Source organism: Chrysoperla carnea, chromosome 3, assembly GCF_905475395.1.
Source record: "Chrysoperla carnea chromosome 3, inChrCarn1.1, whole genome shotgun sequence".
Classification (NCBI taxonomy): Eukaryota; Metazoa; Arthropoda; class Insecta; order Neuroptera; family Chrysopidae; genus Chrysoperla; species Chrysoperla carnea.
In genome coordinates this window covers 65200606-65221065 of record NC_058339.1, presented here as the reverse complement: position 1 = coordinate 65221065, position 20460 = coordinate 65200606, and the positions used below count along the sequence as shown (strand labels likewise).

Here is a 20460-nt window from a genome sequence, read left to right as displayed (position 1 = left end):
GCTGCTAGCACAGTCAGTTAGTATATTTTATTGATTGAATTGACTAGAACAGATTGTTGATGTGACCCATTATAAATAACCTATAAAAATTTTATTATTTTAATGTTTAGAAAATTATGTTTTATAATTTATGTTATAAGAAGTGCTTATTTACTCGTTAACGTTTGAATAACGTTTCATGAATCTTAGTTTTTCTAGAAGAAATTTTGAAATAAAATGAACCCCACAATTCTACACTCTATACTACTTTGGTTGAATTATTCACCTTTGTTTAATAACATAGTAAATCAATTATAAAATTAATAAAGGGCCTAATACACTTCCTAAGGAGGGCCTAATACACGGCCTAAGGAACTTCTGTAAGTAATGTTTTTCGTTTCGAATTAGTTAGTCACGAGCGATGATTTTCAGCTTTTGTCTCACAACTTCTAAAAAGGAGTAATTAAAAAAATTTGGTATTGAATTGTTGACCTTTTGAGGTCGGACTCAAAAAATAACAAATCATGTTCGTTCGACCTTTTGATATACGAATTACGAATATTGTTTGAAATAATAAACGCTCATTATTAAAATATTCATTTGTGTTAAAAAAACGAAAAATAAGGCCCTTCATTACACTAAATATAAGAAAGGGCCTAATATACTTCCTTGTGGAACAGCCTTGTTTAATGTTTCTGTATGGAATTGATGACTATCCATTATGGAAGCCATCAATATTTCCATTATTGAATATATTGACATAAATGACATTTTGAAATCAGGCTCAAAAAAAAAAAAATCATCATTTCACGAGAAAGAAATGACAAAAAACAAAATAAACTTCTTTCTATATTTTCAGAGCCAATTTTTCTTAGATTTAAAACAAAATACAATAATTACAACCTACCACTATACTTAGAATGAAAATTCTAGATAATTCCATCTTCTTCACGTTTGAATTACATGAATAATTATTTGTACGTTAACGTGTAACGTATAAATAGCAACGGCCTTTATATTATGTATAGCTTGCATAATTGTGTATAGACGGTGCCTTGAAGCCTCGAAGGTTTAATAGTGAGGTAGTTTGTAGTAGTATGGCGCTTAACAAGTTTTCTTGTATACAAGGAATTTCCCATTTTTCCCATTATAAAGAAAAATCAATGTATTTGTTATTGTTTAATATGTATGTCATTGTGATTATTATCGGGATAAAAGAGGGTTTTAAATTCGATCAAGTATTTTTCAATAGGAAAATTTTTTAGTTTTTGTTACAATTGAACTATATTTTTATTACCTCTATGTATATACAATGTAATATGTAGCCTAGAGGTGTTCTGAGAGTCTATTTTGAAAAGTTTTGTTTGCAAAGAACCAATTAGCTTTTTATATAAGAAATTGTAGCAAATCCAAGTATGCTATAACTATTTAAAAAAATATCAAATTCGTAATAACAATGAATATCTACTTTTTCGAAACTTGTTTTATAAGATTGAGGAACTTGGTTCTATATACAGATGTCGAGTGGATTTCACAAGCTAACTGTAGCATTTTAAATATCAAATCATTGAAATAGAATATTCTAGGTAAAAATACTAGAACGCGAATTTATTCCTCGAATTGAAAAACTTATATTTATTTATCAGCTTTTCAATTCAAGAAATAAATCTTTCGGGAATAAATTTATTTTTTGTATGCCGATTGATTTTCATTGAATTTTTTCAATTATTTTAGATTTTCGAAGAAATCATTTTACACAATAATAACAGGAAGAATAGATTGAGACATATAGACCATGGGGCACCACGGGTTTTTTAAAATAATAAATTTATACTTGAAAAAAAAAATCGCGGATGAAAGTTTGGTAAACTGATCAAAAGGAAACCACTCACGAGTTTTCAAGTATGTGTATTCATCACTTAAAAAAACCGTGCTAATAGGTTTAAATATTTGAGTGGGCGGTTTTGAAATTTTATTCGTTGCTAGGGCTTTTCTCAATTATCTTTGATAATTTACCTTCTAGTATCTTATATTTTAAGCTACGACTGCTTTAAGAGTATTCGTTGTGTGCGTAGTCATGGTAGGGATAATAAAATCGATGCCAGCGCTTTAAGTGAAAAATTTTGGAGATAAAGTGGGCTGTTATGACTAATTTGCAATTCTTTACATGTTAATGATATAGAAACTGTCAAATTAAAATGATTGAAAAACACTAATTAATTAAACTTAATGCATTAAAAATTGTGAAAATAAGAAATCAAATTGTACAAATATTATTTTTCAAATGTTAATTATCGTAATTATTTATTTAAATTTGTGAAACAAGAATATTAAATTTTAAATGTAAGTTTTCAATGCAATCCACACAATTATATATGCATCCATTAATTCTATAATTAAAGTAGTGTATCGTTGTCATGGAAACGAAATTCACGCTCGGAGCGAATACTACCTTAAAAATGCACTATATGTAGGTATTAAGAAGTCATCATAATATAAATGTCAATTGCCATACGTTTAATAGTTAGTATATCGATATATAAATGAAATGAGTATCAAATAACATCCCTTTAGATTAAAAATATTAAATTACAATTTTACGATGTTGTATATATTCAAGGAAATTTTATCGATACTCATTAACGAGCACTAAATCGATTAAATGTCATCTCTATTACAAAAATAATAAAATAACAATACAGCATTTTCTTAAAAAAGTGCTCTAAAACACGAAGAGTAAAAAAATTAAAAAATGTTTTGAGTATTTTTGCAGTTTCATTCAGAACAATACAAAAAATAAACACATGAAATCGTTAATTGAAGGCAATTATATATTAAAGAGAACAAAAAAAAACATTAAAATTACGTGTGTTATCAATTTATTGTATTAGATTATTTAAGTGGTCGACCGCTCACACACAAATGACATCAGTGTGAATTGAAAATACATTACAGGTTATTAAAATACAGGAAATTTAAAAGTAACCGACATCTTTATACAAAATAAATATTCTAAAAGTAAATTTTTTTTAATTTAATTTTTAGAACAGATAAAAACTTTGCTGTAACTAACATTTAAATAAAATAGAAATTCATTTATTAAATATAATAAAGGGCCTAATACACATCCTTGTGGAATTCCCTTGTGTTACTTATGGAATTGGTGTCACCATTATATTTCTGATTTAATAAACAAAAGGAGAGTAAACGAAATCAGAAGGAAAATTGATGCATGCAATACAGAGCTGGCACCAGGTAGAAACTGACACAACAAATTGACTGATTTCATGATACCTAAATTTATATAGATATGGGTATGGCAATGCATTGAAGCCTAAATAGGATTCAACTGGAATTGAATAAGCCTGTATCACTTTAGGATGTTAAGACATACTTGGTAAGATTTCACTAAAAATAACATTGTGGATGTTCTATAGTGATAGAGGCTTGAAAGAGGGAAAATGGTTTAAAATAAAACAATTGCTCTCTGCAGTAAATTTAAATTCAAATAATTAAAAGTTTAAATGAAATTATTTACTCATCTTGTTACATTTGACATTTAGGTTAATTAAATCAACAAGTACTGATTAGAAGTAAATGCCCACGTATTTTTATTCCCATCTCTATCTAAATATTCGCGCGACTTTTAGGCGCGCACCACATTTAATTTCTCTGTACAATTTTTTTTAAATAAACAACATTAACCTAGATAGTTTACATATGAAATAATAAATTATAATGTAAATTTCTGAAAACCATTAGCTACTCAACAAATGGGGCATCTGAGAGAACTCAATACTTCGAATGGAGTGGTAATTTTATAATGCGTTGGAAAATCGGTAACTAGGTATATGGGAAAACCTTCAATACACTGACCTACAATAACTACTCTATTCAAGGATCACATCGATGGGGACACAATACCTTCAATTCCCCTAGATAACAAACATGTATGTTATTCATGAAGGCCATACGTACAATAATAATATAAAAATTTTTAAATAATAAATTAAGCCGGTATGTTCAGAGAATAGTATTTACACCCTACAACATTCATCCAGCTTTCCTTTAACCTAACAATTGTAGTAGCAGAAAATATCATCTTCCTTTCTACTAAAGAAAGCCGGTATATATTTTATGCAATTAAGATTCTTATCTTAACACCAATTTAAGTTTTATACATCAAAGCTTTTTTACTAAAATCATAAGTAGGTCACTCAATTAAAATAAATTAATAAAAAAATTAAAACAACTAACCACATCTACTAACGTTAAAACGAATTAAATTTTTTTGAATTCATAAAACAAATTTAATATTGACCCTCATATGTCATAAAGTTATTTATAGCATTTACGTGTTACATTTAACAAACAGCCGAAAAAAAAATTAAATAAAAAATATGTTCTAACTCTATTTATAAATTCCACAAAAAATATTTCTTACAAAAAACACACAATACAGGTGTTTTTTTTTGCATTTTGTTCCAAGGTTAGTTTGATAAAACACCGCTTACAATTTTAAACAGATAATTTTATTTTTATCAAAGCACTTACAAAAAAGAATAGGTTATAATTTCTCAACAAATAAACAAAAGAATAACGAAGAATAGAAACATAACGAATAACGAAAAAAAAAAACATAACAGTGACGCCACTGGTTGAATGAAATAAAGACTCACCTCAATCAGAATAATTTACTTCGAAAAAAAAACATTTATGCAATCACTAACACACTAGTTTTTTAAAAAAATTGTACAGTACAAAAGTTGTGTAAAATTTGTATAATCAAAAATATTGTATTAATTTTGTAAAATAAGTATTTATGGAAATGACAATTCTCTTCTGTTGACTAGAAACACGCATAAACTTAATACACAGAAGTTCATCGCGCAATAGCTTTGTGCAGCACCACAAAAGATATATAACTCACTACTGTACGTACCAGTGTACTGTGTTATGTTAATAGTCGATTCTCTCTCTAGCATAAAAGAGTATACGTTATGGACCAGGGCACCTATAACATACAGCGGATGTGCGGGGATTCGTATAAAAATGTATTATATCCATAGACTTATATGTTTTATATATGCATTTTAATAGTAATGTGTTGTTATTGTAATAAAATTGTTTAGGGGCTTAATGAGTACCGTCAATGGATAATAGGATATAATCCTTTTTAAATCCTTTTAATCAGATTCCAAAACTATATTTTAATCTTTTATAAAACTTTGTTCTTCATTTGTTTATGGATACTAGCTATATTTTTTTACAAATTTTTTAAAATTTTGATAATTTTACTTTGATCAGCAACGAATTGAAGTTTAAAATGGTAATGAATATTCCCCAAATGGACTGATTCCTAGAAGATGGTCCTGAGTGTAACATAAAGCATGAAACAAAATATTTTCTACAGTTCAAATCGAGAGGACTGGTTTCCCTTGTTTAACTGGAAGCGAAATTAACTAGGCCCGAGCTCAATCAATATAACAAAGAAAATTGAAACTAAATTTATGGGAAAATGTAATTGAAAATTGACCTCTGAGATACTCGCCATCGAGCTGTGGTGAATATGCTATCAAGAAAGAAAATATGGCAGTGTACATTTACGAATTATTTTCAGCAAGTAAATGTAACATGAATGTGTTTGCATATCGGTTTTTTTGTATTCAAATAATTCCAAAAAATTTATGTAGGTTTAATGGCTATTATTGGCTATAAAAAACACATATGCTGGCTAATTTTTGTATAACCATGATGCTTTTAAGCAAAAAAAAAAAAAAAAATAGAAAGTAAATCATAATTTTAATTGAACTCATTTGAAATAATTTGTTATAGATAACGATCTTGAACTAGAAATTTTATCTCATATTTCAAGGTCAACTAATTTTTTTAATATTGAAAAACATAATAAAAATTACTATGTTTGAAGGTTATTTTTTATTGTTAACATTTTAAAGTGGCAATAGATTTGTCTAATATATTGGTCAATCCAACGAATATCATAAAACAATTCGAGATTATCCAGTTTTCTTCCAATAGTTCTTCAAGTATGCCTTAATCTAATTTTTGTATTCAGAAAATCATTGTGAGACTACCAAAACTAAAAAGAAGTTTTTTTTTGAAAAAGTAATATTTTAGTGCTTATAAAGCAACCTTGAAATCAGTTCAGAATTTTTCACTTAAAACAATACCATTGTGTGAAGAAACTATGTTAAAAAATCTAAAATAGAACTATAAATTCAGCTTATATTAATTATTAAATCATGCGGGAATTCATTTTGTTGATAAGAAAAGAATTGTCATTCCAGAGATTGCATAGAATAATTTGAATACACGATTTGCATATTATAATCGATTTTAAAGAAAATTATTGTTTGGGGAAATTGTATTTTAATTTCTGAATTATTAAATCTATAAACCTGAATAGCCCATACACAAAATACAGAAAAATTTGAATGCACATTTTATAAATTATTCTCATTTTATGTATGGCATTTCTAAACATTCTATTTTCAATAATAATAATAAAAAAACACATGCTTAGTATAAAAAAACTTGATTATAGAAGTCTGTTAAAATAATAACATTTCATGTTATCTTTGTTACATGTATTACATCATTGTGGAAGCTATCTTTGTTAAGCATGAATGTTTTGCAGTACATATATTTATATTATTTTAATAGAGGCGTGGTGGTGTTCAATATTGGATACTGCGCAGAATCATCATGAATGTTACCACTACAAACAAACACGGACACGTGATATTCAAACTCTTGTGAATAAAATTACATGTATTTTATTCAGTATGTTATTTTTTTTGGTATAAATATTATGTTTGCAATAGAAAACGAAGTACAAAAAGGAAGCATACTCTGACAGACGAACAGACACACGATGATGACTAACTAAACCGTTATATCATGTTAATAATAACAATTAACTTTAATATTAAAATATCAGATAACATTATAAAAATATAATAGTTATAAAAAATGTTATCAAGAATGTGCAATGGAAAATGACCTAATAATAACTACTGATATTTGAAAATATTACTGGAATGTGTTTGGAGATGTTACACTGTGCGCATCAACGTATCACAGCTTTTGAATGTTATTGTACAACCTGTTTATATTACTGGAAAGTAGCCAAATAGAAGAGATGAGAGAAGAGAGCACTTACTCGGTTGAATCGGTTGATTCCTGTGTGTTACTAGGGAAACTAGGACAAGGACGTTCTGCGATTGGACTGTTTTCTGGTTCCTCTTGTAGTGGGCTTTCATAGATGAGTGTTTCTACCATAGAACCTTTTGAACTTCCAAATGATACTCTGTAAAACAGAAAAAAAAATATTTTTATTAATTCATGGTTTTTGAATATTCAAGAAAGGTAAAAATTACAAGATATGCATTTCTGGCTCTGCCCATGTATCGAGTAGAGTCAGTTAAATTGTACATTGGGTTTTTAAGTGAGCTTATTGTATTAAGCTCACTCAACAGACCAATGTAGATTTTGCTTCAGCTATTTATACAATAGAATCATCTGATACGGCTTTGACCGAGAGACTAATAATTTTTTATCAAGACAAGAATTTATATACAAGTGTCTACACTTATTTGATGGGAAACTTCTACTTAGAAAGGACTAAGTCCGATAACCATTATTAAATTCGTAAAACACATATATAATCAGTTTTGGAGTCGTTGAACACGAATATCGTGGTAGAATTGGTCTCCGAGGTACCTGGTGCTCATGGTAATCGGTCGTCTCCTGGAGTTATCGAGAAATTAGTTATATATTAGTCCAAAGTCGTTACTCGGCGGTTTTTTGCAGTCGCTGAAAACGAATATCACATTATCACGACACAATTAGTCTCCGAGGTACCTGGAGCCCATGGTGAACGGTGTTCCCGGCGTCTCTTGGAGTTCTCGAGAAATTATTTATATAATCAGTCCAAAAACGTTACTCGGGGTTTTTTGTGGTCGCTGAATACAAATGTCGCGACAAAATAGATCTCCCGAACGAATTTCCCGAAAATTCCAGGAGACGAAGGAGATACCGTTCACCCTGGGCACCAGGTACCGGTATCCAATTCTGCGTTCTGCTACATTCGTGTTCAGCGACCCCAAAAACCCCCTAGTGATGTGTTTGGGATCATTTTCATCACTATTAACCGAATTGTGAATTTAGAATTTACGGTCAATTTAAAATAGAATTATGAAATGCCTTATTTATGCAAATTGCATATTTTTAATTTCTTAGAAATCAATGTAGGTCACAAAGTTTCCTGAAGCTCTAACGAATAGATTGCACAAAACCGCATTCAAATCCGTCTTACTATTCAAATTTTGCAAATCTTGGTCGTTCTCAGTGCTTCGTTTCTGCGACTATATAGTAAGTTATGTGCTCACTCAAGAGTAGATGGTTACAACACGGCTAAAAGCTTACGACACAAACAAAAAAGTTTGGACATTTATAATTTTGATAACAATCCAAAAATATTTAACTCATAATGTTTTTTGGCATGAAAACCCAACAAGCTCGTGGTGCTGAATACCATTGTGGTGTTGAAGAATATTTTCTCTTGATCATTTTAATGAATTCTGGTGTATATTAACAATTTTTTGAGTTTACGTTTTTATACGTTATAATATAAGATATGACATGTTTTATAGTATAACCTCAAACGTCACGACAATAGATTAAAAAATATAACCTAGTTTATTATAAATAAACATTCAAATAATTTAAATTTATGTATCTTTTGATATGTTTCGTACATATTTTATGGTCACAATGGGTATTAGTGTGAGGATTTTAAAATTATGGTATGAAATTGTATCATTACAGTAAATATTATAGCATGAAATTAAGTAAGGATTATAGAGGTGTTCAAGTTAAAGTAATGAAAAGTTTTTCGTGACGTGAAGTATTGATTACAAAAACTTGGTACCTACTATCATAATTTCTACGCTAATGTAATGTAGAAAAGTACAAATCAGAATATTTTTATATTATATAGAGTGTTCCATAACAAATAATTTAAAACAACTATATTTAAAAATTTAAGAAATCTATAAAAGGAGATCGGGCTAAAATTTCAGATGAAGAATTCTCACTTCACGAATAGAAAAGTGAAATTGGTTTTTAAAAATCTTTACTAGTATGCACAGTTTAGAACGTTTAAAATTGCTAATTAAACCAAGAGAAAAATATCCACTACGTCGTGGGTATACCCACTACGTCATACGTGGGTATTGCCATAGATATTTCATATAAAATTTTGTTTTTTTAAAAGGAGATAAGCAACCTTTGTACGCAATCTTTGATTGCTTATAATTTCTGCCTTTTTTAATCAATTTTAATTTCACTTTCAAATTTTGTCATGGTATCAAGTCCAGTTTTAAATTTTCATGGATAATATGGCCAATTCGACATCAGGATTATCCCCTAATGTTTCTCTTTTGTTACAACGATAATTGAAGCGCCAAGGGCTATTTTTATCCCCGGGAAACATCGCATCACTTCATGAGCTACTCACAAGAATGCGAAGAAGCACACAGACGTGATTTTCTAAGCTACAGAGTCTTTTAGAAGTTACGATATACAGATCATAGAGATAGTTTATCCACCAAAGTGGATAAAAGCTAATTATAAATAAATCAAACGCAGTATCGGTATCGAAATCGGTGGTTAATTAATATTTTCTTCATAACTTATATAAATAGACCAATGAGGAGGCGTTGTCAGATGCTGTCACTTCATTATAAAACTGCCTCGCAGAAATCCTTATTGTTTAATAAATATATACATTATAGTTAAATAACAATAAATATATACCATGCAGTTTAATTATATCCTACCAGAGGCATATCTATCACCTGTCATATAATAAATTACTAATAATATATAGTTTTAGCAATTATCACTAGAGGCATTTGTATCGTGAATATTATTTCGATTATAAACCACTAGAAGTATGTGAAATGTATTATCTTGTTTTATCAATAATGGATATGTTAATATTTAAAATAAAATCAAAATTTGAAAAAATAACTAATAAGTAGCAAGCAGAGTTAAATCACTAAATTCATATTTCCTCCTTATTTCCGTTTTTAAAAACATGAAATATCTACCAAAAAAGAAGACTGAAGAGTTTACACTATCAAAAAGCACTCGAGTTTTAGAGACTGTAGTGATGCGAAAGGCTTGAAAAACATGATATATCGGAATAAAAAATGGAAGCGAAGAGTTGGTACTACCATAAACCACTTCCTTAACATACAAATCATCCACATCTCAATCCACATATAAAGTTGTTAACACTAGCTGCTAAAAGAATAAGTGGCGTAATAGTAATCAATCGGGGTACTAACCGTTGTTCTTGGTTATAAATATCTACCAAAAAAGAAGACTGAAGAGTTTACACTATCAAAAAGCACTCGAGTTTTAGAGACTGTAGTGATGCGAAAGGCTTCAAAAATATGATATATCGGAATAAAAAATGGAAGCGAAGAGTTGGTACTACCATAAACCACTTCCTTTACATATAAATCATCCACATCTCAATCCACATAAAAAAGTTGTTAACACTAGCTGCTAAAAGAATAAGTGGCGTAATAGTAATCAATCGGGGTACTAACCGTTGTTCTTGGTTATATATGTATATAAATACTCTTGCAAAGGCAGATTAAATGTCGGGAGCGCCCTAGGCTAGCACCTCATCGTAGCTCGCGCCCTAAGTTAGCACCTCATCGTGTCACTTTAGAAGCTCAAATTCCCATTTCCATTAAAATTCATTCAACTAGCTCTGGTATTCCAAATCCGAGGCATTATCTTGAATTGAACATAAAATATTTTTGCTAATTTCCAAATTTTTCAGAGGGATACTCGACGGCGGATTAAATGTCGAAAACACTTCATCTAATAATACTAGAACTTTAATATAACTAGCTTAACTTCTACGCGCGCGCACTTTTGTAACCTCGAGCTCCTAGGCACGTACCTAGTGCAAAGGTTCTTATAAAAAGATTCTCATGGGAAAAATCTTATCTTTTTGTTTCGCAATTAGGACAAGGACAGAATAAATTAATTAATAACTTGTCAATTGCCCAGTGTAACCTAAAGAAACTTATATGCGCAACAAGGAACGATCCCTTCTAATTTTGACAAAGGAAGAAGGCAGAAGCTACATTTTGTGTATAGGAAATCCTATATCCCAAAAGCCCCTTTATTTTAGGGGGTGCAATCTACTGTCGCTAAGACATATATTGTTGTTTATTAAGGCCATTGAATTCCTAAAAAAGAATGAGATATTTTTCTAATCATCTAATCTAACAACAAATGGAGACCATAAACTGTATTTCCAAATAATGAACCCTTTGCAAAAACGGACGTGTGGTCATCTTAATCATTAAATGATAAATCAAAAATTATTGTATTGTTGTTGAGAATTGGGTCAATAAACTGTAGGCATAAATTAGGAGATAAGAAATGAATTTTTAGGTAAAAATAAAAAAGCATTTTGTTATCACTCATTAAAAACTATTTATACTTTGTACATATGTAAATAAAACATAATTAATGTTTAAAAATCAGAATTGAATATTTTGTCATGGTAGCCTAGATTTTATAAGGAATCTTATCAGAATGTACTATATTTAAAAGCGTACAATAGTGTTTATACAAATAGGTAAATCAAATGTATATACATAAATATTATTGTAAATACAACGAATTGAAATGTTATTTCTAAGTAATACCTACAGCTGTGTTTTTATTTGACTTTTTAAATATTTATGCTTTCAAGTGGAGAGACGCCACATAAAATATTTTCTAAGTGTTAAAAATCTTTCAAAGTTAAGATTGAATTTTACTTTACTCAAAAACATTAAATTCATGTTGAATATTTTTTGTGTGCACTTTTAACATATCTAGAAACAATATTAATCCTTTAAGGTTTCTGTCATGGCACAGGAAAAATACCTAAAAAAACTTTATACATTAATATTACTTTCGACAGATTACACGAAATCTCGAGGAAAATGATCTCGAATCGAATGATTAGTAAGTAGAATTATTTATACATAGAAATCCAAGCGTAGAGTTAGTTAATCGAAAATTTTTTGAAGTAGCTTTTCTATTTGACAATTTATTACATTCACTAACTAGAGTGATACCCACCCGCTTTGCTGGGTTTAAAAGTAAAAATTGATAAAGATTGCTCTCGCTTACTCCCATCTATAACACTCGAAATAATGGTAAGGATTGTTTTACACAGGTAAAATATATGTATTTTTTTAAATGTATTTTAGTAATTATTCATTGAGTATATCATCAGAGAAGGTGGCCGTGAAATATTTTATATTGACTATTTTTACAGAAATCTGTAATTTATGGTAATGTCAAAGAACTACTTTTACAGAAATCTGTAATTTATGGTAATGTCAAATTAAATTAAATTTAAATTTTTTTTATTAATATATCTTTTGAATTATATCTCATGTGTTATTTTGATATATCAGATATATTGCTGTACAGTTTCATTAAAAACCGTTCGCTAGTTTTAGCGTGAAAGCGTAACAAACAAACAATCAAACAAACATGCTTACTTTTGCATTTATAATATATAGAGATAGAGATAGAAAAATAAAAAATTCACTTTAGTAACTGAATTTATTACCGCCCTAGTGCGAGAATGAATTCACAGTTCATAGGGAGGAGGAGGAATTATTATTAGGGGGAGGAATTATCATAGTAGGACGGTAAAGAACTATTTTTCCCACACATACTGAGTGAGAAAAGTTCTTCTTTTTTCACGGGCATAGATTAAGATAACTTAGTTCGCACAGTTTCCCTACGGTACCTGAAATTTCATGTAGGATAGCTGTATAAGGATAACTGCCTCGTCGATATATTACACAAATACAAGTTCAGTGTACAATGAACTTTTGGTAAATCTAAATTTTGTTATAGTTAATGAATTGCACAAACGATAACAAAAATGTAGTTTTCCAAATTAATGGAAACAGAACATATTAACATAATATATAATTTTCATTAAATCCCTAAAAAAATGAGTGAATGTACTTTAATGGTAGATTAATTAGAAAACTTTTAATAATTTTTATATTAAATTGAGCAATTTCGATTATGATTAAAGTTTAATTTTTGTTAAACGCCTACACATCAAATGATCCAAAACTATAAAAATAAAATCGTATAACGCAACGATTTCAATTGTATAGTTTGAATAATAAAACTAGAAATTGTACTTAGATGATTATCAATTGCAATCAAGAATTAATATATTTTTCATGTATAAAAGTAATCAAACGTAGAAAATGAATGGATTCATTGGTGATCGTGGGTTGTGCAGACACAAACTATTATTGCTTGAATGACGTCGAACGTATTTCTATAAAATTTCTAATATTAATAATATAAAAGTTGATTTTTTATTTATTCATTATCAAAGGTCATTTTAACATAAAAATAGTTCATTTATTTATTTAATGAATATTTTTTAATTTGGTAAAGATTGAATTTTATGCAAGAAAATTTAAACAGATTTCGTAAATACATTGAATAAAAAAGGTTGAGTGGGAATTGCACAAGACATGTAATACAAATTTTCACGGTGCTTCGCAAACATCGGATTGCCAAAAGTAATATGTAACGGAGCATGACTTAACAGGTGTACTGGAGCCCGTACATACGGAAGCCCGAATGGCTCACAATCAATTTATGAGAAAGTGGCGCTACACTAGCTTATTTTTTAAATGTGTACTACCCACAAGTATAAAACCAACTTTTAAAAAGCCACTAGTTCACTTTCAACAAGTGCACTTGTGACTTATAGTATTATGGAAACGAACCTTTTTGAAGATGTCAGTCGGGGATGATTATCCTTTAATGTAGTTAGTTCAAAATTTTTTATATTTAAAAATATAATGCTTTAATTTTTGATGTTTTTTCTTTTGCATCTGCACGTTTCAATTTCTAGCCTTAAAAGTATTATTAAATGTTTATTATGACGTTATAAGTAGAAATCTGCACATGACAAAATACCGACATCTTCAAATAGGTTCGTTTCCATAATACCACAAGTCACAAGTGCACTTGTTGAAAGTGAACTTGGGGTTTTTTTAAAGTTGGTTTTATACTTGTGGGTAGTACACATATAAAATATAAGCTAGCGTAGCGCCACTCTCTCATAAATTGATTGTGAGACATTCAGGCTTCCGTACGTACGAAATTACTCTAAAATACATATGAGTGGAATATTTTTTGCTAACAAGTTCTTCATATTCTTTATCTTTTTGCTGCTAATCAAATAAAGGTATATTTTATGCATATTTTATTTATAATTTTGCGATAAATATGTTCTTCTTGGAATCATTCTTTCTTAGTAATCTGCATTTATAATATAAATATTATATTATTCGTTTGTTATATTTGGTGTGGTCTTAGAATATTTCGCGAAATTCTGAAATGTTTAAGGCGTAGGTCTGGGAAAACGGCTCATGAAATATGTAGGCCAGTGTGTACATTTAATTTTACTTATATCTATTAAACAATTGTGTAAAAATTAACCGGTTGTTCATAAATTTTCATACCACTTGTTGTGCGAATTTCGCATGTGTACGTACATAATGCTCTTATCCACTTGTATCTTAAACAACTATTTTTTATAAATCCCATCTCTAATAATTACATAAAATACAAAAATAGAAATAGAGAAATTTTGTGCGAATATTTACCTATTATTAAAAAAAGAGTTAAATATAATAATAATACATATCTGATTGTTTCCAAAGTAATTTTACCACACCTACACACAGGAATTGACGTACAGATTGGACAGACAGGCAGGCACATAGACGGAACTATTATAATAATGTTATGTTTAAAAAGTGTAGGCTACAATATGTATAACAACGTTATTATAACACACAAAACCTGAATGCCTCACCCAAATTAGGTTTTATTCTTTATATAATTACTTTGTATGTCCGAATGTGTGATGTTTAATCCTTAATTAAGTAAAATAAATTTTGAAGTTAAAACTTATATTCCAGATACCAGGCGTTGGTTAGAACAAGTAGCGGAGACCATAAAGCAAGAGTAGCAAATGCTACAGACCTCGTTCACTCTGCGTAAAAGGTTAAAAAATAGTAGTGAATACTCGATGACAACAAAAAAAAGATAAACGATGCAAGCAAATTTGTCAAGGGGTCCCCATAAACGACAAAGGGTTGACAGTAGATTCACGACGACTAAAAAACGAGGCCCGTGACAAACCTATCCTAATTTAGCCAGCGGGTCCCGTTTTATCCAACGGGCAATGGTTATAACTAATGAAGGTACATTCTCCTCGAGCTATTATTAACTATCATATTGGCCGTGTTTGACCAAAATATGGCTAGTGTAAAAGTATGGCTAGTGGTTAGTGTACAAGCCTCATCGATAGCGTCTGGAGTGAGATCTTAGCTCAAATCAACAACATTAAACAAGAAAAACTTCTTTTAGGCGAATAAAAACAAGAATGCTTGACCTTAAAAATAGCAAAATGTGACCTAAGCTATTTTTTAGCTCAAAGATTCATGCTACGAAGGTGAAAGTACCTCATGCATGGAGAGGATAGGCAAACCAAGACAAATTGTCAATGATAATTTATCGGAATACTTTTAAAACTTTTAGATTTTATTGAATGCAAGTATGGAACAATTTGAAAATATGAACGCCTTTTGTTTGAAAGGTAATTTGATCGAGAGTGTTCTTAACTATGTTTCAAAAAATTGAATTTCCGTCAGATCTTCATTGAAATGTTTCATTTGCCGAATGAACGTTAATTTTCAAACTATTTACGCTAGCATAAACATACTGGCATAAAGGATATATTGTTGATTTTTCAACAGGGCTTTTTCTTCAAATATACATTATTTATTATACATATATCAAACATTATTCAAACTAAAATTGTGCTAATATTAGTAAAATTTAATTTAGTAAATTAAACTCGTAAATGTGGTAGTCAGAGTAGTTTAGTTTTGATGTGTGAAGTTTATTTTTAAACCAAATAACTAACTACTCTTTACTACATATACTATACTATTGTGTTATAATATTACTCCAATAAAATTAGTTGAAATGTCATTTAATTTATAGAAATCTGAAAAGTAGCAATGCCAACTATTTCAATATTTACCTGTAGAATAAAATACCTTAAAATCCATGTTTGCTTCTGTACGAAAAGCAAACAAGGATTATTTCGGAAAAATCAACTATTTTCTTCGTAAAATTTCCGTACGCATTTTCTGAAAAATCCTCATTTATGTACGGTTCTTTGGGTTTTTTAAATTTTCCTTCAAAACTGATTTTGGAGGCACAGTTCTTAAGGAAAATAAACAAAAAAATTCCAAAAACACAGAATACTAAAAAAAAAAACAGGATATACAAATCAATCGAAAATTTTACGCTCGACAACCTTATGTTTTCTCTAAAATGGAAAGTTTAAGAGTAACTTATTGTATAGGTAAAAAGCTAAAACTTTTAAGCTTTTTTTTCGTTTTTCAGATTTTTTTTAGTTTTACCTAATTTGATTGGAGTATATGTAATTTGTGGACTATTTATAATATTATATCATCAATATTATTTTTTATTATTATTGTTGCCAACATTATTTATGAAATTTAGTGAAATTCGGAAACTTTTGTACAAAAAAGTTATTCTATTGAAAATTGGAGATTCTAATGGATTTCTAAGTCAATACTAAAAAGATTAAAATTACTTTGAAAATACTGCAGTATTTTCAAATACTTGAGTACCTAACTAGCTAATAAATTCACGGATGCTGTTGGTTTTTTTGTTGATCAAGAATCCTACATATACCGATTTTTGAAGGCTCGTCTAAATACCAGCTATATTATGCAAATCCCCACTTTTACCCCTCCCCTCTATTTTCCCTTGCGTATGGGTAACAGTAATGTACACTTCATGCTCTTTTATTTGATATCTCACTTAGGTATATTTGAAAATATTCGATTAAACATCCCCATTTTCTCGCTTCACCTTTCCACTCCCCAAAGGTTAAAAATAGATAAAAACAATCCTTGAAACTGGTTGTATATCATGTCAGTATTAGAGCTTAATCGATTGACATCTTTTTAAGTTTTTGAAGCACATCCCTTTCAACCCCTATTTCAAACCCTTACTCTACTACTGCATGTATTATACATAAAAACCTTCCACTTGAATCACTCTATCCATTAGAACTAACCGCATCAAAATCCGTTGTCTAGTTTTAAAGATCTAAGCATACATAGGGATAAGGGGCAGACAGGCGGATTGAAGCGACTTTGTTTTATACTATGTATTGATTATGGTTATCGGCAACAAATTATTTGATTATTACTTAAAGGGTAAAGAAAACTAAATACTTTATTGTTTGGAGGCAACAATGAACACGATTGCCCCTCTATGAATCCGCGATTAGGCTCGCATCATACAGAGATTGTTTTTAAAGTCGCTGATGGTTGACCTTTTTGTTATGCGGGACTTATAAGCGCGTATGATCTACTAGACAGTTCCAATTTACACAAATCCTCTATGATATAAAAATAAAAGTTACAACACAGACAATATAATTAATTAATTACAAAAAATTGCATTCATTAATAAAAATACCATCATCATAAAATAACAATTATAATTAATCTAAATCATGTACAATAATGATTAAACTTCCATTAACAATTGTAATAATAATAGTACAACAATAATTTATAAATAAAATATATATCATTTCCTGTAATTTTGATAATGAGATGACAGAGAGAGATTTTTGAAATGTAATTCAATTTTTTTTACAATTGTTGAAAAAATAAAAATTACATAACTTTAATATATCTGATTAACAAATGACAATTAAATAATTATAAAAAATTGATGTCACATTTTTTTTTTAAAATGTCTAATCGTTTGACAATGATGGCGCCTAAAATATATATTTTGCAACATATAGTTGCGGTTCTATTGTTAAATATATAGAATGCACTTTGTTGCCATCTAGTGTATATTGTAATAAGTACGTAGGTATTGTTAACTATTATTTTCCATCTTGTAAGTATACACGGAACTAACTATTGCTTGTTTTAAATTTACATTGAAAACGTATTAGCAGTGAATAATTTGGATAATGTTTCAGTGCATTGATCATAGATATATTTTTTTAGATAATAAAAATGATTTGTTTAGTGTAGGTGGGAATTTATAAAATGAAATTTCCTTGAATGAAATGAATTTTCTTTATAACGTAGTTCTAAGAAATATAGGTAAAAGAAAATTAAAACTTTGCACGAATGAGAATAGATATTATTATTTTAAACGGGAAGAAACTCATTTGTTTAAGGATCGAGCCTTCTTTCTAGTTTTGTAAGGATCTATTAAACGTTGAAAAATGTGGAAGCGCAAGGAAGAAATGCAAACATTTCCAAAGCGCTTCCACCATTTTTATTGTTTAATAACGATTCTAGAAAGACGATTTTTGAAATAATTGATAATAAAAATATTGAAGTCATTTCTTACCAGATACGCTTGTTTCTTTTTTAAAAGGAGCTGCACTGGGGTTCCTAAATCTTAATAATATGAACAATAAGGATAATTTATCAGCAATAAAAGTGCATTTTAAAAATTATTTCATAATGAAACAACTTTGAATTATTCAAACTGAACTTTTAAAAACTTTTCGAAGATTATTATACTCTTCGAGTCGAATCGAATATTATCGGACGAAAGTATAATAATTTTTGCAAATTCCTTATTTTAAATGATGAGCGAGATCAAAAACAAGACCAAAGAGAATCTTGACGATGGAATCTTGATTATGGTCTTGCATTATTAGTTTTAATCCTGTCCATGCAGAATCAAGTCTTGGTCTTGCGAAAATAATCTCCATCCTGGCCTTGGCCAGTCGAATCTTGTTTTTGATCTTGTTTCAACCATATTTTGGTTAGAGTTTCTCTTTTTTTAAGATTCAATTGAGCCTTATTGTATTATTTCAGATTTTTTGGATTCTTACTTAAATAATCATTACAAAATTAATAAATTATCTACATAGATATTTATATAAAATTAATTATTATTAGAACAGATAATCAAAATCTGTGATCCAAACTGTGTAAGACCGAAAATTAGTAGATTAGTTATTGTTTTTTCTTTATTTTTCTGGTTTTATTTAAAAAGCGAAAGAAAAATTTACTCAGGTATAATAGAAAAGCACATTGAAAAATTCTCTGCGGGGAGGAGGGTGGTTTCATTCATCATTTTCAACAATAAGTATGATAAAAGTCTTGTCATGAGTCTTGGTCTTGCACAAATAAGTATTGGTCTTGCAGAGTTAGGTCTCGGTCTTGCAGAGTTGAATCTTGGTTTTGATCTTAATGCATATAGATAAAGGCTCTGCAAGACCGAGATTAACTTTGCTCATCACTACTTATTTTCATTTCATTTAAAAATTGTTTAGAATTAGTAATTAGCCAGTAGATAATATTTTTTTCAAACTTTAAAGTGCTCTCGAAATCTCGAAACGATTCAACTGATTGCGAAATTCAGTTAAACAGTTCTCGTTCTTAATAATTTTTCCATTCAACGATTCAAAGCCTTCTCTATATGAAAAGCAATTAATTATAAAGCCCAGAGAAACATTCTTTCTACAATAAAGCCCCATCGATCATTGTAAATAAACTATTTTCTAAGAACACTTCCTTGATCGTTTATAAATTTTATAAACGATCAGATATGTAAATTTAAACTGACATTAACTAAACTATCTTAAATCGAATATTGGAATAATTTAATTTATGAATTTAATTTACCGTTTTTATGGATAATATTGATAGCTTCGATTGTGAAAAAGATTAATTTTCTTTTTTATATAAATTAATATATTGCTGTGTTAACTGTTAACATAAAATAATAATAATAATTGCAAATATAAAAAATAATCAATTATATTTTATATACAGGAAATACATATAATAGATAAGTGTTTAATGAAATAATTTCAACAAAAAATTAAATTTTGTAATTAAAATTAATAAGGTATATATATATATTAAATTATATATTATTCAGGGCATGCAAGTCATCAACTAACATAATGCCAATAAACTTGCGAATTACTCACAAATATCAATTATTCAATACAATGCAATTTGTACATATAAGACATTCAAAACTTTCCAATTCTCTTACATACAGTAAACATAAATATTGGATTCAAATTTCAAAAATTTCTCGTAACAATTTTAATCTTATTACTTGTTAATAAAAATATCTAATCTGATATTTTCATGAAATTTGGAAATTTGTCATCTCTATCCCCCTCCCTATATGTTATAAAGTGAAAGTAAGGTTGTTTATTTTTGTTTATTTGTTTGTTTGTTACGCTTTCATACAAAAACTACAGAATTCATTTGA

At 28.8% G+C, this 20460-nt stretch overlaps 1 protein-coding gene across 1 annotated transcript in view; it reads right to left on the bottom strand.

Moving 5' to 3' along the window:
- The window catches only part of LOC123295240, a 152120-nt gene that overhangs the window by 30839 nt on the left and 100821 nt on the right, over positions 1–20460 (bottom strand). Inside the window, exon 2 of the mRNA XM_044876509.1 lies at positions 7163–7309. Within this exon, the coding sequence (XP_044732444.1) occupies positions 7163–7309 (147 nt within the window). The remainder of the gene's footprint in view (positions 1–7162; positions 7310–20460) is intronic.